Source organism: Canis aureus, chromosome 31, assembly GCF_053574225.1.
Source record: "Canis aureus isolate CA01 chromosome 31, VMU_Caureus_v.1.0, whole genome shotgun sequence".
NCBI classification, from domain to species: domain Eukaryota; kingdom Metazoa; phylum Chordata; class Mammalia; order Carnivora; family Canidae; genus Canis; species Canis aureus.
Genome location: NC_135641.1, coordinates 40156873 through 40168934, shown reverse-complemented (window position 1 = coordinate 40168934; position 12062 = coordinate 40156873). Strand labels below are relative to the sequence as shown.

At 48.1% G+C, this 12062-nt stretch overlaps 1 protein-coding gene across 8 annotated transcripts in view; it reads left to right on the top strand.

Annotated features, from left to right (window-relative positions):
- Window positions 1-12062, top strand: part of TNIK (TRAF2 and NCK interacting kinase) — a 377380-nt gene that overhangs the window by 311086 nt on the left and 54232 nt on the right. For all 8 annotated transcript variants that reach the window (XM_077880331.1, XM_077880329.1, XM_077880327.1 and 5 more), the window contains 2 exons: window positions 745-933; window positions 9769-9933. In XM_077880331.1, the coding sequence (XP_077736457.1) occupies window positions 745-933; window positions 9769-9933 (354 nt within the window). The remainder of the gene's footprint in view (window positions 1-744; window positions 934-9768; window positions 9934-12062) is intronic.

Genomic DNA, 12062 nt, shown 5'->3' with positions numbered 1-12062 from the left:
ATCGCAGGGTAATTGTTAAGGTCATTTGCAACGTGCTGGAATACAATCACAGCAAAAGGCACCTCTTCTGTAGGAACCCACTCAGCTCTGCAGTCATATTTCATCTGCAGACTATTAGTTTTACCCTCACGATGGGAACATTTTGTGTTCCCTGCTCACGCGGCTTCCACTTGAAGGGCTTTTTTTATTATTATCGCACTGCTCTCCAAATGAGCTTCTCGATGTATTTTTTTTTTTTTACCTGAGCTTCTTCTTCAGCGGCCCTATGATATTTTTCAGCCTCTGCATATGCTTGCCAATGGCCTTCGTTGGACCAACTTTTGTTAAACGAAAGAGGATTTGAGCAATACCTGTAGCTACTTACTTAGTTTGGGGCTTCATTGGACATGTTTGAATGGTTTGGTTACTAAATCGGGAAGTGGATGGCTCCCTGTAGGGGTGGTGCTGACCATCCAGATGTCCTCTTATTGCTACTCTCTTGGTCACAGGTCAGGGACAAGTCACTTTGCAATGGGGGGTGTGCTGTAGGGATTGCCACAAAGGCAAGAGTGTTTTCGTGACGTGCTAAGCCCCGGCTGGAGCCTATCTCTGTAACACGCCCTGACATCCTTCTGTGGTTCTGTTGGCGTTCAGGCCTCTTGTTACCATCTCTCTGGGCTCCACTGCATGCTTCTCCGGTGCCGGCCAGTGGTTTCCATATGGTGATTTGGCCCTTTCTTTGCTTCTCTTTCCTGGTCCGGATAGGAATATAAACGCAAACAATTGGAAGAACAGAGACAAGCAGAAAGACTACAGAGACAGCTGAAGCAAGAGAGAGACTACTTGGTTTCCCTCCAGCATCAGCGGCAGGAGCAGAGGCCTGTGGAGAAGAAGCCACTGTACCATTACAAGGAAGGGATGAGTCCCAGCGAGAAGCCAGCATGGGCCAAGGAGGTAAGTGCTCCAGCAAGTGTAGCCATGTCCCGCCGGCCGGGCCGGTGGCTGCGGTGAGTTGACCCAGTAGAAGTAGAGAATTAAACTAGTGCGACGCAACTGGAAAATGATGCCTCGTGAGCAGTGCATGCTTTGCTTTGGGAAGAGCCATAATATTATTTCTGTAGAGAATTGGCAGGCACCTTAATCCATTAGTGATTTTTGTTTTTCAGGGATTTGGGTTTTTTGTTTTGTTTTGTTTTTTTTGTTTTTTTGTTTTTTTTGTTGGTATCTTCTTGGATACAGGGGATTTTTGTAAACAATAACAGGAAGTAGAAAAGTCACTTTTGTCGTAAGGGTCCGAATGAGTTTGCAGCATGAGGATATTTAATGACTTCCCCCATGAAAGAAGATGATTCAATAAAGACTTGGGGAATTTTAGGTATAATCATTTCCTGTCTGTACCTAGACCCTAAAAGTGATCGTTAGCACTGCCGCCGACTCTCCCTTGTTCCGTTGCGGTATGAATGGGGGCACAGTTGGTCTCAGACCCACGGTTGTGGCATCTGCTTTCAGGATCAGAGGTCATTGCTAGTTCTTTTGCAAGTACTTCCAAAGCCCTGGTTCTTCATTTGCTCAACTACTAGAGTAAGGGCGGATTTTTAAGAACTCGGCCTTGTGATGAGCTATTTTAAAAATCTAATTTAAAACTCTTTGGATGGGAGGAAAAAAGGTGATGACCCAATGGACAGAGCGAAAAAAAAACAAGATCAGCCAAGCTTAACAACCTTCCCAGAAGTCGCTGTGTCAGTCTGTGTGCTTAAAACCCTGGTTTTCAGGTCTGTCATTGTTTGTGGCACCCAGTGATTTCCTTTATTTCCTTGTAAGCGTAGCCAGTCATTTAAGAGGATGTTTGTGGTATTTTGTATTTTCTTCTAGTATCTTCAGGTGCTAGAGCTTATTTCAAGTTATCTAGAGTACAGTCTTACCAGAACTAGATTTCTTACCTAAGATCCCATTTTTATAAACATATTCCCGTCTTTTTATTTTTTTGTTCTCTTTTATATATATATATACATATAGAAAATTCTTTTTTTTTTTTTTTTTTTTTTACATATAGAAAATTCTTGAAGTGATGTCACCCCAATGTTAACGATGATTGTTTAAGGGCAGCACAAACAATTTTTTTCTTTGAACTTTCTTGTATTCTCATATGTTGCTTAAATCTTTTATGGTGATCGTGTGCTATTTTTACAGAAACCAAACTTTTTTTCTTTTAAAACTTAGAAAAACGGAATCTGTAGAGAAAATCGTTTGATTCCACATAAAGAATGTTTTTGATCACTTTCCTTTAGAGTCTATAAAGATGATTTGTATTTACCTGTGTCTCTAACAGCTGCCTCTTTCTCTTAGATCAATAACTCAATTTTGTGATCCTACTCCCAGGTACAGCACCGACCCTTTAATAACCCACCTGTTCTTCCAGCTAAGCAGAATCACTCTGCTGTTAGACAGCAGCTGATGTGCGTCCTGGCTGGCAGAGATGTGCCACCTTCCTCCACTGCTAAACCGTTTTCTGGCCCTGCCAAGTTGAAACCCTCAGCTAAGCTACACTCACAGCTCCTGATCATGGCAGGTGTTCAGAAGGCTGAGAAATTAGGCTCCGCTAAGCTAATGCCAGTAGCACCTGCAGAGATTAATGATGCCAGATCAAGACTCCTGTTGGAGCATCACTCTCGGAAGAAAGGTGGACCAGCTTGTCCTATTAGAGTTGGTCTTGAAGAACCCCTGAAGGCTCAGGAAGCCTGGAGGACCACAGTGAGATCCCCACGGCGATCTCGCTCCCAAGGATGTAGTCCAACTCAAGAGTTAGGGTCTAAGGTCGTTTGTGTGTCCTCTCCCAACATCTTCAAAGTGACCAGCCCCAAGTTGTCCATCACTGCAAGTAAGGAGGGCCTTAGAGACTCCTGCGGACCTCGGGGCAGGAGGGGCATGAATTCATGCATCCTTCCAAGTGCCTCAACGCCTCTAAGAAGTGCTGCATCGCTAAATGACCTCTTCTTGATGCATGACCACATGGCCCTCGGTGCCCCCAGCCCCAGGCATGAGTCTAGGAGAGGCGCACCCACAGACCCTACTGGAGAAGATCGTGATTCTTTGCAAAGCTTCCCAGAATCCCTCCTTTCCCCCGTGCACCTCCCTCGTGTGCAAATGTTCCAGCAAAGGGGGAGAAGCCCGGAGCCGTTCCCACGTCCTTCCTTCCACCTCCACCCGGCACATTCTGATGTGAACTTAACCACTTTGACTTCATGGTTATCTAGTTACTCTTTGTCCTCCTCGCTAAGTTTCCCGGCCTATCCTCTCTGCTCGGAATTAGGTCACAGTTCCCGAGCTTTCAGAAGTCATGGCATTCCTGGAGGCCAATCTCTGCAGATACCATCAAGATGGTTTCCTAGACCTTCTAATTCCTCTGTGCTCCCTGGCCAGGCTCCTAGCAGTGAAAGAAACACAGCAGTTGGGCGTGCAAACAACCCAGCTGTGTCAGCAAGCACTCCCGATGTGAGGTTCCCCGGCCATCATAAATCTGGGCCACCTCTGGTGGGTGACATCTTCCAAGGCCTCTGGCTTCCTAGCTCCTGGCACTCTTCTTTGGGCTTCACGCAATTCTAGACATGTGTGGGAACATTCTTTGGGGATTCATCTTTAGTCCTATCCTCCTGGGTGTGGTTAACGTAATCCGGCTTCCAACTAACCCATCTATTCATGAAACCGTTCCCAAGTCTTAGAGTGGGTGTTCATATTCTAGAAGAGAGACGAAACATTTAGATCATTGGATAAGTGATGGGCTGAATTTGGAACTGGAGTGACTGGTACACAAATAAGAACAAATAATTGTCTGCTTTGGTTTGATTCATCATTCTCTTAACACCCACTTCTTAAAATGGGAAGAAAAATGGGTGTGAGGATCCTGGTCTCCTTGACCTTTTTAATGCTTCTCCGAGCAGCATATGAACTTCTCAAGCATTATTTAAAGGTTTCTTTCCCTATAACAGTGGGGTTGCTGGGGCTGAAAGTAGCTAGACGACAAAATACATTTCAAAACTTTAGATGTGGACAGAATTTCAAGCGCAGACGAATCTTACTCATCAGCCAAGAGAAAGAACCTGAGTTAAACTCTCCTTAGCAGTTAGAATAAAAGGTACCCTTTCTTTTTCAAATGCATCCTTTCCCAGGGTCTAAAATGGAAATGATCCTTGCCAGGGACGAGGGGCCAGCGGTGCCCATGCCACGGGCTCCTCCCCCTGCAGCCTCTGTGACTTGTGCCGTATCTGTCTTCTACCTCAGCTCTCTACCTCCCCCGCCAGGATGGTTTGTCCTTCTTTGGTTACTTTCTCATCACCTTATTTCTCTTCCTTTTTTCTTTTATTTTTCAAACCAACAGTTTCTCGGCAGCTGCTGTGATGTTACAGTGCCTCACCCTCGGTGATTTTGTTGCTTCACTTTGTAAAACGTTAGGTCATCATCGCATTTTGCATGAGCTTTCTCATTAATCTGTTGGATGTAATAAGAAGAAATGAAAATATTCCTCTGCACATCTTGTCAAGCTCTTCCCTCCCTCCTTTGACGGAGTACTTTGTCCCGATTGTCACACTGACTGTGATTTTCAGATTTGGGCCAGAGAGGAACCTTCCGGTCTCTACGGAAAGGGGCGGGGTCAAGGCATTTTCACCCCTTGCAAATTCTCGTCCACTTCTGGATTGGGATGGAAGTTAGATTTGTTCCGTAAAAACATCAGTATGACATTCTGTTAAACATCAGCAGAAAAAAAAAAAATCAGCAGAACCGGGAGGTTGTTTTTTCTCGTTGCCACTTTTTGAAAGATGGAGATTCCTTTTCTTATAATACCTTTTTGCTTATAACGGAGCAGATTCCTTTCCTTAAAATGGCATGTGGATGGGCCTGGCAGTAATTGCGCGTGCCCTACCCCCCCCCCCCGTATATTTTTAAATCTCCATCAACACTCTGCAGTGATTGAGTGCTGTCCCCACATGAATACTGTATGAGATTGTATTTTAATTTTTTTCAACACTCCATCATGTTCTTACTCTGTGATGCATTCCAGTCATCTGGCCATGGTGTAATTTGGCAAACGATGGGCCAAGATGTCTCTTTATATCTCATCAGCGCATTGGACGCTGAAATCCCTGCATGTAAGAACTCCTCCACTTGGTTTTCCCTACTCTACACTGATGTGGGGGTTTTTTCCCCCTTTTTATATGAGTCATTTTACAGATGAGGTCCCAAATTACCATTTAGAGTTTACAGCTCTGCTCCTTTCTTTCCTCAGTTTCTGCTTCACTCTCTTAAGATCTGGCATGAGAGAGACCTGGGAAGGAGTAAGAAGTTTGAGTTCGAGTTCTCCCACCACCGGGCTGGGTGGCCGGGACAAGTCTTGTAGCCTTCCTGAGGTGCAGCTTCCCCAGCTGCACGTCCTGCCTCTCGGGAATGCCCCCCTGGCCATCGCATATGTGAGTGCACCATGGAAATTCTAGGCCCTGTGCACATACAATGAAATACAGTCTTCAACACAGTCGCGTTTTGTTTCCAAGGCCACTGTCACCCACCAGGAATAAGTGTTTTGCTTCTGTTGTTTCTGGTTTGGATTTCACAAGGGCAGTCCACATGCAACCCCATGGCCTCCACCCACTCCCCTCCAGGGATACATGCACACTTCTTCACTTGTCATCTCAGCTTGTGAAGGGCTTGCCTTATTATTTTTAAGTTACGTGCTCCATCCCCATGAAGACCTAATACTCTTCTCTGGAGTCATTGGTTAAGAGTGGGTACTGGACAAGTAGTCCAGGCTCTTGTCTTCAGACGAGACTCCATTCTAAGCATTTCACATGAATGAGTCTCCCCTGTTCTCACAGGTGCCTCAGAGAAGGGATATCCCCAACCTTGCTCAGTAACCATCTGTTCCTGTGGTTTTGCCAAAGGACAATGTGACTCAACTCTTTATGTGACCAGTGAATGTGGGGTCCTACAGAGTTAATGAGCACTTGAAGGTTATCTGTCGACTTCTTTCTCTTTCCCCAACATTGCCAGTAAAGACAGAAACATCAAACTGTTTTGCTCAGTTGGAATTCCCACGTGACTGTGTTTAATTCACCATGGATAAATAAGCTTTTAAGTAAGGCCTAGACCACAGACCCCACGGATGTTGCATCATATAAAGCGTTATAAAAAATGCACCCATATGACATCGTAGATATAGTTTTGCTGTCAACATCTAAAAAATCGCTTCTGTGATTTTGTTTTGAAATATTCCTCTCAACAGATACCATTCATTATTGCTAAGGGAGACATTGAAAGCTGTGAATTGTCGCCAACGTACAAAATAATTTAACAATTGACATGTGTCCTTTTATACATGTTTAAACATTTTTATTTATTTTGAGGAATTTTTTGAAATCTTGTAATGAAATTTATTTTCAGGTCTCCTGGGTTTACATAGCCTTTATGCATCTCAGAGGCGTTAGGCATCACTCCTGTAGAACCCAGTGGACAACACAGCCATGCCTGGAGCAGATTTTCATTTCTGAGACCACAATTCTGTTCCTTTTTTCTCCCTGTAATGCTGTAATACGTAGGAAAGCATTTCTGCAGAGGTGATCTAAACCTCTCAATTTTAGTTTTAATGTTAAAACGATCCTTTTAATAAGAAAAATATGTCTTTTGTCCTAAAACTGACCAGTCCCTCCTAATCTTGTTCTCTATATTCACTGATAATCCCTTCAAGTAGGAAATCCTTCGTTAACAGATACCTCTTGTTGTCATGGTCCAGCACCTTGGCACTCTATGTCTGTTGCTACTAGAACATTCTTTTTTGGTGGTGTCTCTGATATTTTACATCTCCTTGGAGCAGAGGCTCAGCTAATAGACTGATTTTTAGTGCTATGTAAGGCAGATCGAAACATATCTTCATTGTACCCCAGGGTTTAATCATATATATCCTTATTCTGGGTGAAAAAAACATTTTTTTTCTGTCTCACTCACAGATCCATCTCCTTCTCAATTAGTAGAAATAAGATGTGATGAATCAGGAGACAGGCCTTTGCCCAGTATCAAAATAATCAGAAGGGCCTGAGCCTAGATACACCACCCAGCGTCTCCTTTGTCTGATAGTAGGATGCTTGATTTGGTATCTTTGCTCCAGTACTCATGCTGTTTCCTTTGGTGCAAAAAGCAGTGGGCAGCATTCTCTTCCTAAAAACTTTAGGACAAAGTTCTCTTGGGACAAAGCATATAGCCAAATGGCTCATTATTACACCTTTCTCATAGATTTTCGAGTTTCTTTGGACATACTCCAACCCAGGAAATGTCAACAAATTGAATTGTCCTGAAACAACAATAGATTATTGAAACCATGTATTTTAGAATGGTACAGCCTGACGCATACCGGTGGTAGGATTTAGTATGTAAACCACTGAGAGAAGGCACAGGCAACTTTAGCAGACGTGCATTCGTAATATTTACTCACAACCTGTCAAACCCGTTACCTGCCTGTGAATTCGGTGCCTCACTCTCCTGCCCTGTTCATTTCCCACGTGGCTCTGGAGCCGTGTGGCCTGTGCTGAGTCCCCCCTTTACTGGAACCTTGCTGCTGGCTGTTGCCAAAAGGATTCTTTGTCTCAAAAAAAGGTTTCTTTGCTCACGGTGGCATCCTCTTCGACTCCATCCCCTCAAGGCAGACTCTTTCTAGTGCTTTCAGAATGTGCTGTCTCTAAGTGTGTGTTTAAAACCGAGGGTGTTTTATAGCTTGAAAAGATAATAATAACAGCAAGTGTTCTCCACTCTTCCGGGGAAGTAAGCAGATGGCTAATATTTGGCCGAGTCCAGTGGTCTGGAAGTCGTCACTTTCTTTTCAAGGACACTAGTATTTAGAAAAGAATACAGTGCATGGCTTAGTCTGAGTTTATCTGTCTTTGTGGGACTTTCTCTTCTTCATGGTCTCAGCTCAAACCTGGCTTTATTTTATTTTTTTGCTCCGTGCAATGGTCAAATAATTACTGCTGATGTAATACTTTGCACACGCGCGTACGCAAAGTATGCATGTTCTGGCTTTGGGTAGCTAACCTGGTTTGGTGTGTGGTGAGCTCTGGGACGTGGAGTTTCTTTTTTTGGGGGGTGGGGTGGGGGGTACGTGGAGTTTCAACACCAAAGTCCACTGGATGCCAATCGTATGTACCCTGCACAGCCATGGTGGGAGAGGAGATGTTGAGTTCCCCCGGGGAGAAGTGGGGGCACGGTTTTCTATTCTTCAGCCCCCCTCATTGTGTTAAGACGTTTGCAGTTAATATAAGCACCTAATAACAGGCTTCTGTATCTGAGGCTGAGTCTGCGTCTAGAAAGATTTAAAATGAAATAGGAAGGATGGGAAAGAACAGCTCTTGTGGATTTTTATTTCAAATCAGGCAGTGAAGTGAAGAAGGCGCCCCCTGGAGACGGGTCTTGGCCTGCAGGTGGGCTCCCTGGCGGGCACTTGGAACCCTCATCAGTGAGTCAGCAGAAGGGGGGTCCGGCTCACACTGCAGGGTCACGGCGGGGGGCGCTGCCTGGGAGGTTTGGAATATAGGGCTGCCAAACTGACCCTACAGAAATAAAGGGCCGGAGGAGAGTGATCTGAAAGCAAAGGCCTAGGCCTCTTGAAGCTGTCGCAGATCTTCAGTCGTGCCTTGCAGTGTCTGTCGCGTTCATCTAAATCTCCATGGGAGATGCCCTCGTTGACAGTCCGCAGGCTCCAGATGTGGACAGGGGGTGGGGGGTGTCCTCCCACGGAGGGGCGCCCCTGGCCCGTGGGCCTTTCCTGGGGAACGCTTCTGCTCAGGCCCCTGCCTTGGGCCGAGACAGACTCCGCAAGAAGGGGGATGACGAGGGAGATGAAGAGACCCCGGAGGGCGGCCAGCAGGGAGACAGGAGGCGGGGGAGCGAAAATGCAGGTCACGCGTGGACGAGCCCGGAGAACGGGGTGGGGAGAGTCCAGGCCGGAAGCGGAGCAGGGAGATGAGGGGAAAGAAAGGGCCCTAAAGAGGGGGAAGGAAACGGTGCGGGAAGTCCGCTGAAGGGAGGGCCGCAGCCCGTGGGGGCCGTGAGGAAGGGGTGAGTGGGCGCCTCCTCCAGGCGGTCCGCCTTCCCCGGGCACCCGATGCCCCCACACCGCCTCGGGCTCCCTGGCGGCTCCACAGCCTGGCGCGACCCGTTGGCAGGATGAGAGCCAGGCAGCGCGGGAGAGACTGCTGGGGAGCCCCAACTCTGGCCGGAGGCCCCAGCGCAGGGCCCGGCAGCACGGGGTGATGGCTCCGGCTCGGGGCAGGTGGTGGTGTAAGGTGGGACTCCTTCCCGGAGACCCGGAGAGAGACGGAGAGAGAGGGAGGCCGAGACCCAGGCAGAGGGAGCAGCAGGCTCCATGCAGGGAGCCCGACGGGGGACTCGATCCCGGGACCTTGGGATCACGGCCTAGGCTAGAGGCAGGCGCTCACCGGCTGAGCCACCCGAGCTGCCCGCCTCCTACTTTTGTTTTTAAAAAAGGATCTGCCTTTTTTTTTTTTTAAGATTTTATTTATTTATTCCTGAGACACACAGAGAGGGAGGGCCCTGCGGGGAGCCCGCGCAGGACTCGATCCCAGGACCCTGGGGTCACGGCCTGCCCCCCCCCGCCCGGGGCCCCAGAGAAGAGCTTCTCCAAAGGTGCCTGCCGCAGAGCAGGTGCGGGGCGCTGAGGGCCGAGGACGCAGAGCAGCCTCCCGCCGGCCCTCAGGCCTGGGTTGTGTCCGTCTCGTCTGCTTTGGCCTCCAGGTGGAAGAGCGCTCGCGGCTGAACCGGCAGAGCTCGCCCGCCTTGCCGCACAAGGTCGCCAACAGGATATCCGACCCCGCGCTGCCCCCACGGTCCGAGTCCTTCAGCATCAGCGGGGTGCAGCCCGCCCGGACGCCGCCCATGCTCAGGCCGGTGGACCCCCAGGTACAGCCCTTGGGTCCCCCGGCCCCGCACCGCGTGTTCGGGGAGGCGCCCGGAGCAGGGGACTGTCCCCGGGCCCCATGGGGTCCGGGGCCCCCGGGCTTAGGGCAGGCCCCAGGGGATGCGGGGCGGGGGGAGCGCTGAGAAGGGGGCCAGCGCCACCCTGGGCTTTGGGCGCACCGCCGGGTCAGCCCTTGGGCAGCGGCCTCCCTGGGGACACGGGTCGAGCAGGGGCGCCAAGCCCCTTAGGCCGAGGTCATAGCCTCGGGGTCATAGGTGAACAGTTGTCTCTTGCTCCCTGCGATTTGGGCGCAGAAAGTGTAAATGACCCTGGATAAAATTGTGGCTTCTAAGCCAGTGGTTCCCCAAGGGTGCTCATGGCACCCTCAGCATCAATGTCACCCGAGAGCTTGGTGGAAATGCAGATGCCCGGGGCCCCCTCCCACCTGCGGCCTCATACCTGTGCCGGCCCAGCCCGGCCGTCTGGGGCCCTTGAGGCCCCCCTTCCCCTGGCCTACAGAGCCCCAGCTGGGAGCTATTTCAAAAAAGGAAACCGTTCCTCTGCTCCAGGACAAGTCTCTGGGAGGTTTTAGAGGACCTCTTGACCGATAAATACTAAAAATGAAAAAAAAAAAAAAAAAAGTGGAATTTTACGAAAAGTAAGAGTGATAATGCAGCCAGTTTCACCCAGATGTCTTTGAAGACTCTTAAGTAGGTTTCTGTTTTGTGCTATGTTCTTAAAACATGCCCTGTTTTCATATTAGTATTTAGTATATTAACATTATTATATATATGTTTATATATATTATATTATATATATAATGTTATTATATTAACATTAATAAAAACCTGATCGATTTAGAGGTCTTTTCTGGTGGAAGCATAACATTCACCTGAAGCAGACCTTGAGGGTTTTCTCTGAACTCTAATTAATGACACTTCAGGTTTCAGACCAGAGAGGGTGTGAAGAAGCTAGGGCAGGGCTGCTCCAGGGATAAGACCTCAAGGGCTAAAGGAGCAGGGCCAGGCTGGCGGAAGAGGGCTGCGGAAATGCTCCCCAGTGGCCTGGCATCGAGAGTTTAGACCGAAGAGGGTCTGCTAGGTCCCTTGCACAAAGCAGATACTATGTTAGTGTTTATTGACTTAATAGTTTAATTTAGAAAGTCCCCTAGACGTTTCGCCTGCTGAGATTTATTGACCACATTCCACATGCCAGGCACAGTGTAGACTGAGAGATGCCATCCAGACACGGCTCCTATCTCCAGGGAGTCGGACTTTGTGATGGGGGAGGAGACAGTAACAGTTAAGTGTGAGTGGTGCTAACGGTCAAGAACACTCTGAACTCCTGATCTTATTGTTTTTTAAGATTTTATTTATTTATTTGAGAGAAAGGGAGAGAGAGCAAGAAAGGGCATGAGCAGGGGGAGAGGGAGAAGCACGCTCCCCACTGAGCAGCGAGTCTGACGTGGGGCTCAATCCCAGGACCCTGGGATCACACCCCGAGCCAAAGGCAGACGCTTACCCGACTGACCCAGGCGCCCCTGAAAACTCTTGATTCTAATGATTTGTCTTAAAGAACCACATTTCTACCAAAAACGGCATGTCTTCCCTACACGAACGATATGAATGCGTGCCAACATATGTGACTTTCCCCCTAAAAGAAACATCCTGGTGTGGATGGTAAGAGCCATCACGGGTGGTAAGAGTCAGCTCACCGGAAAGTGGAGTAGCGCGGAGCTAGATGTCTGGACCATGAGGTGTGTGAGGCTTCCAATCCAGGCTCCAGCAAGTATTAGCTGTGAGATCCAGGTTGTTACTTCACCTCTAAACCTTCCATCCTCACGTGAAAAACGGTGAAAATGATTGTGTCCGCCTCGTAGTGGATTTAGTGAGTTCCTAAGAAGTAAGGTGATCCGGAACACTCCTTGTTTTACAGAGCGATAGCACTCTCTAAAGTCAAAGTTGAGGGTTTTGAAGGAGGAGGTGTATCATATTAGAAGAAAAGTGCTTGTAAACATATTATACTGCTGGTCAGTAAGTGTCCACTGAAAAATTGCTGTTATTGTCCTCACACCTATTTCACAGACCTCTTAGCGGGCCCAAGTGAATCGCTTAGTTTTTGCCAGGCGCCC